Here is a 17681-nt window from a genome sequence, read left to right as displayed (position 1 = left end):
TAAATTATCAGCAAGAGAATCAAAAGCTGTTGTCCCACAGTCTTGCTCTGAATTTTCCACAAGGCCTCACCTCTCAAAGGTCCTACTACAGCCCATTGGTGCCACTCTGGAGACCAAGCCTTTAACACTTTAACTTCAAACTAGCAAAGCTATATTTTCAAATTTTGCTAAAATTTCATTATTGACCTAAAGTTTATTTCTGGTTCAGGTAAATTAAAAAATGTGGTCTTAGGCCAGAAACATATTTTAACTGTCATTATAAAATAGCCCCAAATTTGGTGCTTTATGGCTGAGCTTAGTGGTACTGTTAACTCCAGCATTTGTGAGACTGAAGCAGGAGGGTTCAAGTTTGAGGCCAGATAGGAACTATCATATAGTGACTTCTAGACTATCCTGTGCTACATAGTAGAATTCTTAGAGAACAAACCAGAAAGGAGTATCTCACTTTGCTCTTGAGTTAGGAAAACAGACAGGATCCAGGTGAGCCAGTTGGCTGTGGGTGTTTTCTGGTTGCAGCGGGGTGTTTTCTGGTTGCAGCGGGGTGCTTGACAGCTGAACCCAGAGCTCCTGGATCTGCTAAGACAGGTCTTCCCAGTTAGTTTTAGGATGTTGGTATGTCTGTGTGGATTAGATCAGACTGGGCTTCCTTGCACTGTGGCAGGCTTGGGTGATCTTGAAGATTTGGGGCTTGTGTGTCAGTGTGAAAAGAAAGCATGCCAGCACTACCTGCCTGTTTGCAGCACCAGCTTATTTACTAGAATGGGGTTCCAGATTCTGCTCTGCCCTCCCATGTCTGGCCTGCCTTTGAAATTGCAATTCTGTCTCAACCTCTTAGACAGTGGGATTACCAGCAGGAGCCACTACATCCAACTTTTTTGCTCGATTTTGAAAACAATCATGGAACAGATTGTGTCTCAGTCTGCATTTTAGCCCCATCCACACCTGTATAAGGACTTCTACTTTGTGTTCCATTCCAACAGCTCAAGAGCAGGAGCTCATATAGTCTGGTCTGGGTAGTTACTGTGGGTAAAACTCACAGTTTAGACCTGTGAACTTAACATCTGCTTTGTTTACCCTCATTGGTATTAGACTTAAAGTTACTAGTTAGCCATTGCTGTTGGACTGAAAGCCAAACACAGACTCCTGTCCATAGCTATCCTGAGGTCCAGCCAGTTTCATATCAGTGGGACTTAAGAATACTCCCAGGGGTTAAGTTACTGTTGTAGTCTCTTGACCCTGTCCCTGAATCTTCCTTTTCTTTGAAGGTCTCCCATTTGCTTCTATTGTGTTTTCTAAGCCTACTTATACTCACAGGGAGTTGAGGAGCCAAAGGCTCATGGAGTTCTGCTGGAACCAACTTAAACCTTTCTAAAACCTGGACTTCTCATGGATCAACATACGAATCATTTTACTGCACAAGCCTCCTGTGTCTGTTGGACTCCACATAAGAATAAGATCCGATCACACCTTGGGCTGGTTCTGCAAGGCCATGAAACCCCAGAGAGCCATTTGCATGTTTGAAATGTCTTCTTATTTAAGATCTATGTGTTTTGCTTTCATGTATATGTACCACCTCATGTATGTCTGGTGCCTATGGAGGTCAGAAGAGGGCATCAGATCTGGTAAGTGAGGTTATGGATGGTTTTGAACCACCATTTGGATACTAGAAACCAAATTCATGTCCTTAGGAAGAACAGGTATACTCTTGCCTGCTGAGCCATCTCAGCCTCTGTCCCTGTTTGAAATGTCTTGAGCATTTCCATCTTTCCGAAACTTTGAACACTTCAATTTTTTTGTTGTTTTTGTTTGGTTTGTAATCCTTGTGCTGGGGCTTGAACCCAGAGCTTTGCACATTCTATGCAAATACTTTATCACAAAACTATATCTCCAGCCTTTTTGAATAAAAGATCATGTCCCATTTGGGTTCATCTTTACCTCACCACCATTTCTGAACACAAGGACATTGAGAAGAGTAGAAAGGACTGCAGAGTTTTTTTTATTTCCATCAGATTCCATTTTGAGATGGAGTAATTTGTTCATGTCTCCTTTTGGCATCTGAGAGAGCAAAAAAGCCAGGTGGCTCCTGGCTTAATGCTGCCTGGGAGTGTGAGCAAGACTATCACATTCATCAGACACAAGCGCTGTGGAACTTGGCTGCTTTAAGTTTCTCTTATAGCTTCTAAGTTAGAACTCATCCTTAATCCTTCATGAACTACCCAACCCCCTTTCCATGTTTCATTACACTTCATTCCTCTGTCCTGCTAGCATCTACCTGCTGCTTGATCCTAAAATAAATCTACCAGTTGTACAGTAGGGTTTGGTAGAAAAGCAGAGCTGTTAGGAGTGATGCAGAATAAGGTTGCCAGCGGGAAGTAGACCTTGATATTGGGAAGCTGATGGAAGCTGATGTAACAGTTCACAGGGTACCACCTCTAAATCTAGTACTGACCATGATCCTCCTGTGGCCATGGGGACAAATAGACACACAAAAGGTCTCTTATTTTGACAAATGAAGATAGGTGTGATTGGTTCACAGTAGGAAGGAAAATGCTAAATGACTGTTAAAGGAAGCAAAGTAGGGAGTAGAAAAGAGATGGTGAGAACCATATGGGCTGCTGAAGTAAGTACTGCCCTGAAATCTATTGGCAGCTGTTAACACAGGTTACATTACATTACACCCCTCATTTGTATCTTACTTCCTCCTCTTGAAGGTGGGCCTACCTGTAAATCAGTGGACCCCTATTTTTCATATGTTGCTAATGAATGAAGTCTGAGCTTGATCATGAGGATTGTGACAATGTTATTGACTTGCAAATCCTCATAAAGGAAGACTGGCTTATTTGTTTTTTGGGTTTGTTGTTTTTGTTTTTTGAGACAAGGTTTCTCTCACAGAGATCTGCCTGCCTCTGCCACCTGAATGCTTTGATTAAGGGCATGCACCACCACCACCTGGCAGGAGATTTGTTTTTTAAAAAACATTTTTAGATTTATATGTATGAGTGTTTTGCCTGTATATATGTCTGGAGATCAGAAAAACAGTCAGATCCCCTGCTACTAGAGTGTTTTGTTTGTGAGCCATACTGTGGAAACTGGGAACTGAACCCAGATCCTCTGGAAAAACAACCAGTGCTCTTAAACCTTGAGCCATTCCTCTGGCCCATTCGAGAATATTCTTTATGCTGCTTTGGTTTCTTCAGGTCTCATGTAGCTGGGATTGGCTTGAAACTCACTGTTAGTAGAGGATGGCCTTGAACTCCTGATCCTCTCCACCTCAGAAATGCTAGGGTTGCTGACCATACTAAGCTTGATAGTCCTTACCCATTATACCTCTCAAGTCCACTCTTTTTGCCATTGTCCCTAAACTCTTCTCCTTTCTCTACCATGTGCAGAAGTGAGAGAATATCTCCTAATAAACCAAGTCACTGTTTGAGATTTTTATTCAGAAAGGACTCCAGACAAAGCCCACAACCAAAAGGTTATTTGTTCTGAAGGGCTGGAGAATTACCTTAGTCCCTGTAAAACATTCTGCCTATAAAAATTGGAGCACCTACCAGGAACACCATATATTCAGATGCCAAAATGGAAACTATGGGGCTGGAGAGATGACTCTTCCGAGGATTGGGGTACAACTCCAAGCACCCACATGGTGCCTCACAACCATTCATAACTCCGGTTTCAGGGCATCTGACAACCCTTTTCTGACCTTCAAGGATGCCAGGCACATATGTGGCACACATAAATACATGAAGGCAAAACAGTCATCTAGAAAACTAAAGACTTTAATAACGTACCTACCTGTCTAGTCAGAGGTGTTAAAAAGAACAATTAGAAAGTAGCACAGGGAAACTGAAGAAGTCAAGTGTATAGTTCAGAATGGCCAACTGTATGCACACAAAATGGGAAGAAGACCTTGAAAGTAGTCCATGTGTGGAAGCCTATCCCAAAGCATGACACAAAGGCATGTCTTAGACTACACTAATAGCAGTGACAGTGGTAACAGCTGACTTACAACAGTTCCCACTGTTGTAAACATTTTGTGATTATCAGGTCATTTAATTTTCATGAACAACTTGCCATAGTGTAGGCCTAATTTGATTTCCATTTCAAATGAGAAAATTGGGGCCGAGAATAGGTGAATAATAGCCCAAAGTCAAGAAGCCATTAAATGGGAACCCAGATTGGAAGCATAGGGTCTTTGCTAATGTTCAATGCCTGAACTATCACCATCATCATCACTGTCATCACCATCTTACTATCTTGCTACACTGTGGAGTCTTCACGTGTGAGTACACCAGATGGAATGGTCTCCTTAGACCAGAGTATGGTGAGCTTGGAAACCCACTCCAGTGGTTGAAAAGACTGAAGCTCCTTAACCAGAATTTCCAGAAACATGTTTTTAGGATGTAAAGGCTGTCAGGTAATCAGCTGTTTGGGAGTCACCAACTGTGATTGACACATATTTACAAAGCACCTAGATCTGCAGGACCCATGCATGAAGATTCAGAGAAACGCCAAAGGCAAACATCCTGTCCTTGCCCGGATGTGGTGAAGAGCAAAGCAGGGCTCTTGTGCAGAAAGGGGCTGCTGGGCTAGGGGCTGGACCAAAGCAAGACCAGCAGATGCTCTTCCCCTGGAAGTTCACATGGAGGTCCTGGAGTCTGATCTGCCAGCATGAAAAGGTGGATGGAGCCAGGTAGCATTCAGTGGGTCTCAAGCTCAGAGCAGCTAGTGAGAGTGTAAGCACCAGGAAGGTGGATTGATTTCACTGTTCTACTCCCACACCTTGGGCGGGGTCACAGCACAGCCACACACTTCAGTGTATGATTGACTCACAGTGCAATCCAGTGTACTACCTAGCTGGTTCTCCAGTAAGATCTTGAAACAGTTCAAAAACGTTTGTATAAAAACATGTGGAACAAGATTTGGGCTGGACTGTAGCTCAAGTGTGCTTGCCTATAACACACAGGTACTGGGTTCAGCCCCACCCCACCCTCAAACCACATCAACAGGGTGTGGTAGCACACAACTGTAATCCCAGCACTCAGGAGACAGATGCAAGATTGGAAATCAAGGTCACCCTCAATATATATTGTAACTTTGAATCCACCCTCAAACCTGCCTCAAAAAGAAGGAAAGAGAAAGGAAAAAAAAAATTAAAGATTGAAACGGAGGGAGAGAAACAAAGAAGATGCCTATGTTTAACATGCCTCTTGCCTACCTTCACTCAGTTGTGTAATAGCTGACCCTAACCTTTGTACTTTCTAGATCAGTCTTTGAAATCAATGCCAACTCTAAATATACAAAATTACATTTTGTGGTTGAAACTTGGAGAAGTTTTTGTTGGTTAACAGTTTTCACCAAATGAGTATCAAGGGCAGAGCAGGGCAGGGCAGGGCATGCCGTATTTGCATTACATTTCATTAACTCATATTTCATTACTTCTGTAACATTAACAATAAATGGAGAGCATTTACTTGTGACAGCATGGAAAGAATATCTTTTTTTAAAATGAGAATGTTAAAAATGTATTAAAAGCATTATAAACTATGTCATGACAAATATATAATGAATGGGTATATTACATATATAATAAATCCTGTTGGAAGTTATGATTATTTGGACAAAGTGAACAAACACAAGGTAATTATCCTGCTAATTTTTTAAAATTAGGAAATAACTTTTTATGCAGAATACACTTCAACTATGACACTCAAGGATCACACAAATTATGGTAAATTTGAGAGACGAATGTCTGCCTTAGTTAACAGGGATGTTTGACCAATGTCACAATATTTTTTTTTTTTTTTTTTTTTTTTTTTTTTTGAGACAAGTTCTCTCTATTATGTAGCTCAGGCTATCTTGCTACTCACTCTGTAGATGAGGCTGGCCTCATACTCACTGAGATCCACCTGACTCTGCCTCTCAGTGCTGCAATTAAAGGTGCAAAGAACCATGCCCTGCTTGAAAACTTTAAATATCCCTTCTAGCCATGTCATGTATGAGCCAAGAAACAAACATAGGTCTTTATTCTTATTACTTTAATAAGCTTCATACTTGTCCACTTTCCGATTCTGTGCTTGTGACTTCAACATTTTCACAATGATTTTCTCCTCAGTAAGAAAAACATGCTGGACCTTGTCACTGATGTGTTCAGCACACACACACACACACACACACACACACACAAGCACACATTCATGCACGCGCGCGTGGACACACACGTGCAGAAGGAGGAAGCCCCTTTGTAGGACCTGTTGATTGCCTCTTTGTTTTAGACAATCTCACAAGGACATTAGGTCTCCCAGCACGAATCCCTTGAAGTCTCCCTGGCTGTGTACCACACACTGATTGGTGATTCCCCAGCCTTTCTGGTATGAAGGTAAGCAGTCCTATTAGCAGGGTTTTGAGACAGACTGGTTTTGTTAGAGGCTGTAGAAGGGAAGCCTAGGATGGTATGCAAACACTGCACCATCCTGGGTGCCTCTAAGTCTGGTCCCAGAAGATTATAAATGCACTCTTAAGATATCCCTGGAGTGCTCCCATGTTAAATCAGTTTCATGTTTTGTTGCTGAACAAGGACCTTCTCTTAGTGTCAATCTCTGCTAAGAACATTTCATTATGTTGTCTAGACAAAATCTAAATGTGTGAGACAGGCTTGTCAACTTAGCAAATTTGTCTCTTCTTTGGGTACATGGAGGGGGGTAAATTACCATCACATTTTATTTTCCGTCATTTGTAGCAGGCTTTTTTGGACTGCCTGCCCCCACATCATGACACAGAGACTTACTATTATTATGAAAGCTCAGTCTTAGTTTAGACTTATTTATAACTAGCTACATAACTTAAATTGACCCATTTCTATAAATCTATGTGCTGTCATGTGACTTGTGGCTTTTAACTCTCCTTCTGCCTGTCCTGCTTCCTCTGCATCTGGTGGACAACCACACCTTGCTTCTTCCTTGAGACCTCTCTCCCCAGAAGTCCAGTCTACCTCTTTTCCTGCTGAGCTATTTGCCATTCAGCTCTTTATTAAACCAATCACTGTGACACATCTTCATACAATGTAAAGGAATATTCCACAGTAATTATTTTTAATACACATGTGCTCCCCAAGTGATGAGGGTTCAACCTATTTTCTGTGATAAGAGTAAGAAAGCACTCATTAGGATAGGCATTGGTGGCACACACCTTTAATCCCAGCACTTGGGAGGCAGAGGCAGGCTGACCTCTGTAAGTTTGAGGCCAGCCTGGTCTACAGAGAGAGTGTCAGCATAGGCTCTAAAAGCTACAGAGAAACCCTGTCTCTGAAAACAAAAACAAACAAAAAAGAAAGAGAGAAAGAAAGAAAAGAAAGCACCCATACAATGTCTTGTTTCTCAATCCATTACAGAGTTCAACAAATCCTATGAGATATATAGTCTCATTTTATAGTCAAGTCTCAATTTATAGTCAAGATCATCATAAAACAGGCCTTATGTTAAATTTCTATCCAACTGTAGGTGGTGGTCTTAGCACGGTTAGGGTGGGCAAGGCTAAGGTATGCTGTTATATAGGCTAGGTCTACTAAATGTAGTTTTGACTTAAGATATTTTCATCATACAATCAGGACACCTAGAACCGAATGGCATCAATAATATATCTCATGTTCTCATTTTCCCAGATGGAAGTCTCTGGATGAGGCTGGCTAGAGACAATTTTTACCAATTTGTCCCATTGATTTTTGTTTTCCTGCAAGTTTATCTGCAATTTTAACCTGCTGTCCCTTGCTAAGCTTTTTGTTTTTGTTTTGTCATTTTCCTCCCCCCATATCATGACAGTTCTTTCACAAGTTTAAAGTCCACTTGATGGTGAATGCTGGTGATTGAAATCTAAAAGACAGACTCTGCTCCTGACTCACCAGGGCACACTTGTGCTCCAGATGACGGCTTCCTGGTGGGCATTGAGGACCCACAATGGAGTGATCAAGACCTAGTGGCCAACCCTCCAGTTTTCTCCCTGTAGACTTGTTCTTACACCAAAGCAGATCATCATAGCAAACCACTTTTAGGAATAAATTATCCACTTAACGAAAAGCAGACAGACCAAGCAATAAACTCAGTTTGACCGAGAGCTATAAAGATGTCAACGATTAAAAAAAGAAACATTTCTATTTGATGGTGGTGACACTCATGTCATTCCCCAGTAGCCAGAGACTGATTTGTAACATTGATTGGCTGTGCTTAGCAATGTGACAATGGTTCCTGGTTCTGGTTCCTGAGAGTTATCTTTCTGGCATGGAGTAAGTGATTGTGCCAAATTCTAAATTGTGGCCAAGAGCTGAGTTTGCTAAATCACCAACTTTTTCTTGTCAGAGCCAAAGGGAAATTGTACTCAAGAAGCCAGGGACTGGAGTGTAGTTTATTGGTAGAACACTTGTCTGGTGTGTGTGTGTGTGTGTGTGTGTGTGTGTGTGTGTGTGTGTGTGTGTGTGTGTGTGTATGGTGTTGGGGACATCTCTGGGACCACCACAGCCATCAGGGTAACGATCTAAAGGAGGGAGGAAGGTAGTTCAGATCAACACAACTCAGTAGCTGGTGTTGATTCAAACATTGGGAGCCTTGCCCCCAGGAGTTGATTTTAGGCATATTTAAGCATAGCACAACTCAGTAGAAACTTTCTTGGTGATCACTAATTCAACCCTGTGTGCATAATAAAGCACACATAAATCTCCTTCAGTAACAAAGCTAAAGAAAGATCAAAGGCAACTGCATCAGAATTCTTGTAAAGTACACATGACACCTTCCATAAAGATGGGTCTGAGGGAGGATCTGGTGTGGTCTTGGCCACAGTACAGAGGTCACCAGGCTATTAACCATGCCCGTTTTCAGCCTTCTGGGTGGATGACAGGTTCTGCATCCCTCCCTTTGAAGGAACAACCCCACATTTAACATTCTGGGTTCCCTCCTGCTTTAACTGTGAGCACAAGGACCTACACGTCTCTGATACTTGTCTAGTAGCATTTACAAAGTTCTGGACTCAACTCCCAACACAACTGAAGAAGATAAAGCATGCTGGCTCTGTCTTTTGATTTTCAGAAATAGAATTTTATTGACAGCCAAACAGGATGTGTCATAGAAAAATCAACTCTGTCAAACCAGCCCATGTCATTCATTTAATGTTCACACAAAAATAAACTCCCACGTGATTTTGATGATTAAAATGACATTTTTTTTTCACATCAAATATTAACTTCTGATGAAATTTCCCTTTTAACATCCATGGTCCAGGCTTGTAGATATATTGAGTAAAAGCACCCCACCCACCACTCCACACACATAACCTATGTTTAAATGGTGATTTGCAGACGAAGCATTTTCCTGAGAACCTGCAAAGATGCAAGGGTAACTTTCACACAGGGTTCAGCCAACCTGCTAGAGAGCAAAAGGTTCCAAAAAGAAAGAACCGCACTTTCCATGTAACATATTGTCTGGAGAAGTACAACTCATGCCATTGCTTTGGCTGCCTCTGAGCTCCGGAATGCCCCAAGGGTTATTCATCTTTAGAATTAATTCAGTCCTTGGTGCTATTCCCTGGGAAAACAGGGTAGGAAGTTGTCTTTCATCTCTGAGGCCACAAATAATTGGTAAAAAGAACCCGCTGTTGAGTGCTGATGGTTGAGAAGGAACCCATGAACCAAGCGGGTCAACTACAGATAGATTATGGGCAGTTTTACAGGTCCATCATTGTGATGGACCACCAAGATCATACCAGCTGGTTTGTATGGTGACCCTTGCACAGGAAACATTTTCCACTGAGTTATCTCAGCTCCTAGACTTTAGGATGGACATCTAGTACTAAAACACAATCTTTCTTGGATTTCTAGTTCCATATACATGAGTTTTCTTTGGGTCATGGCTTCCCAGATAACTTCCACATCATTCACTCCTGTTCCCTAGCAGAGAACTTAAATCACTGGGGGTAGGGACAGGAGAAGAAGCAGAGTGAAAGAATGCGTGGAGGACTACCCAGAAGTGACTCAAAATTCTCTCAGGAAGCACTAAGCTATGTGGGGTGTCATTTCGTTTCCTGTGTAGTGTGTGGATGGCTCCCAGCATGTTCTTAAAGAACGGAAGAATATGCCATGCTCAAGTTAGTGGAGAGCCTCCCACTGCAAGCATTTCAAAGGAACAGGAGCATTACAAGGTTTCTGTTTCAGTAGAAGTAGATTATCTTAAAGTACACTTGAAAGTCTAAATGTGTGCACATTCAGAGGTTTAGAGATCACTGCAGACCACAGAAATGGTTTAGGAAGCAGATGGCTGGGGCCCCTTCGTCTCGCTTAATCCACGTCTGGTTTTGCACTCCTCACAGGTAAGCAGGCAGTGCCTAGAAGAGAAGCAGAAACAGATGGTGACTCATACTTTGACAATGGGAGATCTTCATGTATGTCTGTGCCACATGTGTATGTTTGCATGGGCACGTGCACATGTGCATGAGGTTGTACATGCTGTGTGGGTACATGTGGAGGCCAGAGGTCAACATGAGGTTGTACATGCTATGTCGGTACATGTGGATACATGTGGAGGTCAACAATGGCTGTCATATTTTTTTGGGAAAGGATCTCTCAGTAAACTCATTGATTAGGCTAGGCTGGGCGCTCAGCTTGTATGTGGATGCTAGGATCCAAACTCAGGTCCTCATGCCGGCACAAAGAGAAACTTTATTGACTGAGCCATCCCGCAGTTCTCCAAGCACAGCTAAAGAATGCCAATCTGAAAGGGGCCCCAGAGTCCATCTAACCTGGACCACCTCCTTCAATGTATATGAAGTATAGAACAATGTCGAGAGACTGACTAGAAAATGCAGATTTCATCGTTTTCCCACAACCCAATGTTGGATTAATAGCAAGAAAAAGTCCCAGAATGGAAGTGGGAGAGGAAAGAGTCCATACAATGCTTCCTTTGCTGACAGTGCCTTTCCCTATTTTCCCTGTACACATCTGAATCCCAGGCCAACTACTCTGTAAGGTGACCCCAAAACATAACTTTGCAAGGATGGAACAACCCTGGAGTTGTCTATAAACATAGTTAATGCCTCTCTGCCAGTCTTGCAACCCTGAAGGGAAGTATTTGGAAACAAGTGAGAGACTGAAGTCTCATCTTCCTATAGCCACCAATGTCTTCTCAGAGAGTCTCTGCACTGCATGTCACTTATAGGGTTGGCTAAAGTCCAGCCACTTCTACCAGACCAGGGACCATAGCATTCTAACGCCATATTGCCACCCAGCCCAATACTGCTTTTGCTGCTGCTCCTCAAGTAGAAAACATTGCGACAGGCTCCGTAGAGGATTTTCCTCAAATACACAGGGCCCCGTGTTCAATCCCCAGCACCACATACTACAGGCTGTTACAGTGCTGGTGTTGTACAGGCAAACACAAAAGGTGTGCACCTGTAATGCCAGCATTCAGGAGAGGGAGGAGGATACAAAGTTCAAGATCATTCTTGGACTGCGAGGCAAGTTTGAAGTTAGCCTGGGCTACATGAGAGTCTCTCTAAAAGAAAACAAGAAGAGAAACTGACTGTGACAAGTGAGGGCTCTTTAGAGAAATGTGTCCCTAACTGTGACACAACAGTAGAGATAGTACTCGTTTATCGTGAGTAAGCATTTTTCTTCCTCATAATACCCTGGGGGAAGTCTGGCCATCATTTTGGACACATGAGAAAGCTGAAGATTTAAGTTTAAGAAAACTGTGGCAGAACTGGCTTTCAGCCCAAGTCCTCTAGGAGCACAGGCCACACTACAACTCTAGCCTATTGCTTATGTCCCATGGAGAATAAGTGCAGCTATCAGGACACACTGTGTGCACATGCATGCACGTGCATGTATGATATTAAAGGCTCTGAGAAGTTATGAAGTAAGAAAGAAGGTTTCAATAGCAGGCAACTGTGCAATGACAGAAGACACAATCTGCTCACAAAGGAATTACATAGAGATTGATTCAAGGCTTAGACTGTACTAGATGCTCATTAAATACACATTGAGTAAATGAAATTGATGATTAAGTTAATTATTGAAGTTGAGTAATAATAAATCAAAGCTTGAGGTTAAAGAGTTTTTCTTAAATAAAATTGTTAATGTGCTTAATATTACAGAGAGTAATCGTTCATTTCACTTTTTTTTTTTTTTTTTTTTTTTTTTGAGATAGGCTGTCCTGGAATTCATTATGTAGACCAGGCTGACCTCATACTCACAGAGATCCGCCTGCCTCTGCCTCCCAAGGGCTGGGATTAATGACATCGCCACTACACCGGCTGTTCTTGATTACAGTCTCACCATCAGACTACAAACCTGTTGTGCTCGGGTCCAAAACCAGCACCACGGAGCTGATCCTCGAAGGAATGGAATTTACTTTGGCACACTCTGATGTAGGAAGCCTTCCCAAGGCCAAATCCCAAAAGGCCAGCCACTGGAAAAGTGGGTTAGGAAACAGACAGTTAACGGGAAAGCGCAGAATCCTATTAACCATTGCCTACACTTTCCTAACACCGGTCATTTTTACATTAAAACAAGCCTCTACCGGGGGTGGGTCTGAACCCTGACTTTCTGATCAGTGCTTGAGCTGGCATGAGGAGGACCAGGGCACAGCACACACTGGGGCTGTCCAGAGTGGGCATCCAGGGGGTGAACCAGCTGTCAAACCAACAGCTGAGGTTACCAGGGGAGGGAGGGTGGGTCAGAGTCAGGTAGCTTCTGTGTCATGGGGGTGGAAAAGCCTTTTGGCCTGGTTGGGTTTTCCCCCCCTTGCCTCTTTAAAATAAGTCATGGAGAAGGGGACCTTGTGTGGGAGAAATCTTCAATCTGTTTCTTTGGCTGGAACCAAGACTCATTTGTAAACTGGCTAATTCTAACACAAAGCATCTATGTGTACCAAGGAGAAGAAACCCAGACTGCAGTTAACTTCCTATTAAAATATCTCTGGTTTAAAAAAGTGTTACTTCCCTTTTAATGTGCAGTCCAGATAACACTTTTAAAACACTGGTCAAGTCAAGAGAACAAACATAGCCCCCTAATGAACCTACCATTCAAAGGCTTTGCTGTTGGCAGTCTTATTGCCATTGGCTCCACACTCACAGGTTCTATAGCCGTGTGTTTAACCAACAACAGACTGAAGAAAATATTCGAGAAAAAAAAATCTGCATCTATTTTGAACATGTACAGCCTTTTATGCATCATTCCCCAAGTATGGCATACCACAACCATGCATATAGTATTTGCATTGTATCTTGTGTTATTGGTACCTGGAGACTGTCTTTAAAGTAAACAGAGGGGTATGCACCATCAGATATAAACACCCATCACTTATAAGAAGGACTTAGGCCCCTGTAGATACGGGTACCTGTGGGTCCCAGAGCCATTCTCTCATGGATACTGAGAGAAAACTGTGTATATCTTGCTAGTCTTTGCTCTAAGTCCCTGCTGTTAACCTGCAGATCAGAGAGTGTTGGGATGAACCAGGAAACTGCAGGCTAGTGATGGAAACCGAGAGTTCTCTGCGGGGTTAGGCCCGGCAACAGGCTGACATTCATAGCCTCAGTTCTTACAAACTTCACCAAAATCAATCTGCTTTTTCAATTGTTTTAATGCTGGGGACTGAACTCCGGTCTTGGTGCTTCAAACTACCTAGCTGCCTCCCCTGGCCAAGTCTGCTTTTAGGACTTACGTGCAACTTTAGGTAATGATCCAAATCTTGGATTAGCAGCTAAATAACCTGAAGAGTAATATAGAAATGCATTATTTTGTTTAATAAGTTGTTTAAATTTGTAGAGAAAATATCCAAGCTTAAGATATAAATTTCTAAAATGTGCATGTTATTAATCTGAAGAAATGGTTTTAGAAGAGTTACGATTCAACATGAGGTTGAAGTTAACCCCCAGAAGCTGTCTCAGGCAAATACTGGCTTTAACATGTGGAAAACAGACAGGCAGTGGTGGTGCATGCCTTTAATTCCAGCACTTGGAAGGCAGAGGCAGATTATTTTCAGTGAGTTTGAGGCCAGCCTGATCTACAAAGCAAGTTCCAGGACAGCCAGTACTCCAGTACTGTTACACAGAGAAACCCTGTCTCAAAAAACAAACAGACCAAAAAAAAAAAAAAAAAAAAAAAAAAAAAAGGAAGACAATACAAAAGCCACTATTAAAGGCCAATTTGAATTGATTCAAAGAGACTAGACACCATACTCTACTTTTAAGAGTAACTCAACAGAGAAAGTTCAACTCAGAGGTTCACAACATACACATCACAATTTAATTCTTATTTATTTATTATTAATTAATTAAGACAGGTGTCTCTATGTACCCCAGCGGTCTGTGAACTTGCTATGTAGACTAGGCTGGCCTTGAACTCATAGATCTACATACCTCTGCTTCCCAGTGCTGGAACTGAAGGCAGGTGTCACCATGCCTAGCCCAATGCTATTTTTTAAATGAAAACATTGTAGCTTGTGCTAGGCACTAGGCAAATTAGCAGGCTTCTAAATAGTTCCACACCATTATCTTTGGTAACTTTGGATATGTTATAGTACAGAAGGGAGTTAAGGTATAGAACAGAAGTAAGTTGCTTATTCAGATATCTTTAAAGTAGGGAGAAGGTCCTGAATGGGCCAGGTGGATGTAACACAATCACGGTGATAGCTGGTTAGCACTGAAGAGATCAGAAGTGGAAAAGCTTGACTCAACATAGCTGGCTTTGGAGACAGAGAGACAGGCCACCAGCCAAGGAGTGTAGGAAGCTTCTCAAAGCTGGAGAGGGGAAAAAGTTGAACTTCCAGGAGAAACACAACTGTTTAACCTAGGGAGCTCCAACCTTATTTTTTTTAATGGATATTCATTTATTTATGTATGTGAGTGCTCCATCTACATATACAGAAGAAGGGATCAGATCCCAATATAGATAGTTGTGAAACACCATCTGGTTACTGAGAACTGAACTCAGGACCTCTGGAAGAGCAGCCAGGGCTCTTAACCACTGAGCCATCTCTCCAGCCCCAAGTGAGACCCATTCTGACCTTGGCCTCTGCATAATAAATATATGCTATCTTAAGCCATTTTGCTCACAGTGATTTATTTTAGCAGCTGAGGGAAATTAACATACAACCCCGAACAGCACAGATGCAAGAGGTTGGGTAGATTTTGGGGTGGGTGGATATTTATAAGACTTCATTCCATAAATTCTGGTATATTTTGGCATCAAAAAAAAAAAACTTTTAAAAAATCTTGCAATAATTGGTGAATTCATTTCTACAAAAAAGACTATCTTCAAGTTATAAAATTGAAATCATTCTTAACACAAGACCTTTATGGGTAAGGATAACAGCATCCAAAGTGGAATTTTCCTAGATATGTGACATATTGACCTTCAAGAGAAAAAGAAACAGGATATTTCCCTCTTGTGTTTGTAGACATTGACTTTTTAAAAACTTGTTTCAATGACATTTATCTTTACTAAAGTGTTTTAGTGTTTTTTGTTGTTGGTTTTTTTTCTTCATTTTAAAAATCATGGCAATTAGTAGCATTTGATAAGATGGGCTTATAGAAGGTCAGGTCCCCTGAGAGACACAGGGATGTCTCTAAGAGATAGGCACTTTGGGAGTCCTGATATCTGCCATAAGAGATGGCCACCAGCTCAGTGGCTTAAGATAATGGGGATTTATTATCTTACAGGTCTTGAGGTCAAAGGTCCAAACTCAGTATAGTGACAAGCCAAGGTGGTAACTGCAGTCCTTAAACCAGTGCCTTGTTTTGTGAAGATGCTAGCCCCTACGCACTCCGCAGCTTAATGTTGTGGGTTGAGTGTGAGATGACCCCCACAGGCTCATGTGTTTGAATACATGGCCCCCAGCTAGGGTGCTGTTTGGGTTATAGAAACTTTAGGAGTGGAGCCTCATTGAAGGAAATGGTCTCTGGGGATGAGTGTTGACTGAATTTCCTTTCCACTTTCTGCTTCCTGATTATAGTCACAATGTGACCAGGTGACTCATTGTGCTGCCACCATCCTTTTCCCACCATGGTATACTACATCCTTTCTTAAACAGTGAGCCAAAATAAGCCCCTCCTTCCTGAAGCTGCATTTGTTGTCATGGCAACAGGAACAGTAGCCACTATATTTATGTCCCTTTTCTGGGTCATGATGAGTCCAAACCTTCGGTCTTTCTAGTTATGTCTCCAGGTCCCCTTCTCTATTCACAGTCCCTCTTTAGATGAAAAAAAAAAATCAAATGATAATAATCTGTTTTAAAGTCAACTAACAACCTTCATGTCACCTGTAACTCAAATTTCCCTTTATTAAGTAATCAAAAACATTCAGTATTTCCAAAGATGACTTCTTTTGTAGAGACAGAAACTTTGGCTTGTTGTGGAATAATATTTCTGTACTCTGTGAAAGTGTGTCTCTGCCAAAGTGCCTTCTAATTTAATAACAAGCTAAATGCCCAAGGAGTGCAGGGAAGGCCACGAAAAACTGGGCTCTCTGAGGTTAAAACATTAGTAAATATTGACTCTTACCTTGGTGGACAAGTCCCTGGGTGACAAGCATGCTTATAAGAGAAAAAGGCAGAGCTGTAAAACAAACAAACAAATGCCCCTCAATATTAGTATTTTAAGACATGGTCCCTGGGGGCAGGTGAGATTGCTCAATGGGTACAAACACAACTCCGAGCCCGGTGACTGAGCATAATCCTCGGACCCACATGGTGGGAGGAAAGAATCAACTTCTGTAGGCTGTCCTACACTCTAGGCGTGCATCACCACCATCCATAAATATTTTGATATTTTCAATCCTACATACATTTTGAAAAGCAATATACCATGAACTTCTGTAGAGCCTTCCTTTAGATGCATTAATTACAGATTTATCTCTGGATACATCTCTATATTTTGCTTTGTATCTCTGTCATTATTCATTTATTTTCTCAGACATTTGAGATTTGTAAACACCATCACTCTTTATAACTGAATATTTTAACAGGTAGCTTCTAATATCAAGTCACTGTCTCCTGAACAGCCTCCATACCACTAGCATAGTTAAGAAATTTCTGTGTGAATACTCAGACTCAAGAGGAATGATATTAAGTAATCCACAATCTATATTCTAATCTCTCCAGCTAGTCCAAGAATGTTTTTCATAGCTGCAGGTTTTTTTCCCACTGTGGAAGATCAAAGGTTATGCGCTGTGTTGAATGTCCAATCTGTTTCAATCTAGGACAGTTTCCTGTTGTTTCTGTTTTGATTTTTGTGTTTCACAACATTTTGTCCCGCTGTTGGATATCTGCCTGAAGAGGCACATTGAAGGTTATAAACAGGCTCCATTCCTGCTAAGCACATGCAGTGTGTAGTTCAGGTTTTTAGTGTAGTCAGCTGAGCCTGGCATAAAGGGTCTCTAGTTCTCCCACAATGTGTCAGATGACCTCTCCCAAAAGCAAAGAGCCTCCTTGGCAACCAAGGAGAGTCCAATAGGAGCCGGTTTTCCCATCACTACTGAGAACCGGATGGCAGGCTAATGGGTCCCGCTAACATGTGAATCTACCAGGCCAATTAAACTACTGGCCCAGAGGTTATCAGAAAAGACATGTGACTCTAGAAGAACAATCAATAATCACAGTGATGCATGATGAATATCAAATTCAAAGTGGTCGATATGGACTATG

General features: G+C 41.9%; 1 protein-coding gene across 3 annotated transcripts in view; it reads right to left on the bottom strand.

Annotated features, from left to right (window-relative positions):
- Positions 1-9061: 9061 nt before the first annotated feature.
- Positions 9062-17681, bottom strand: part of Ociad2 (OCIA domain containing 2) — an 844164-nt gene continuing 835544 nt past the window's right edge. For 2 of the 3 annotated variants that reach the window (XM_051198371.1, XM_051198370.1), the window contains exons 4-7: positions 16540-16593; positions 13701-13748; positions 12329-12446; positions 9062-10365 (exon numbers count right to left, since the gene is read on the bottom strand). In XM_051198371.1, the coding sequence (XP_051054328.1) occupies positions 10284-10365; positions 12329-12446; positions 13701-13748; positions 16540-16593 (302 nt within the window). In that variant the 3' untranslated portion in view covers positions 9062-10283. The remainder of the gene's footprint in view (positions 10366-12328; positions 12447-13700; positions 13749-16539; positions 16594-17681) is intronic. The other variant, XM_051198372.1, reaches the window with a different exon arrangement.

This window comes from Phodopus roborovskii, unplaced genomic scaffold (genome assembly GCF_943737965.1).
Source record: "Phodopus roborovskii unplaced genomic scaffold, PHOROB, whole genome shotgun sequence".
Classification (NCBI taxonomy): Eukaryota; Metazoa; Chordata; class Mammalia; order Rodentia; family Cricetidae; genus Phodopus; species Phodopus roborovskii.
This window is presented reverse-complemented; position numbering and strand designations above follow the sequence as displayed.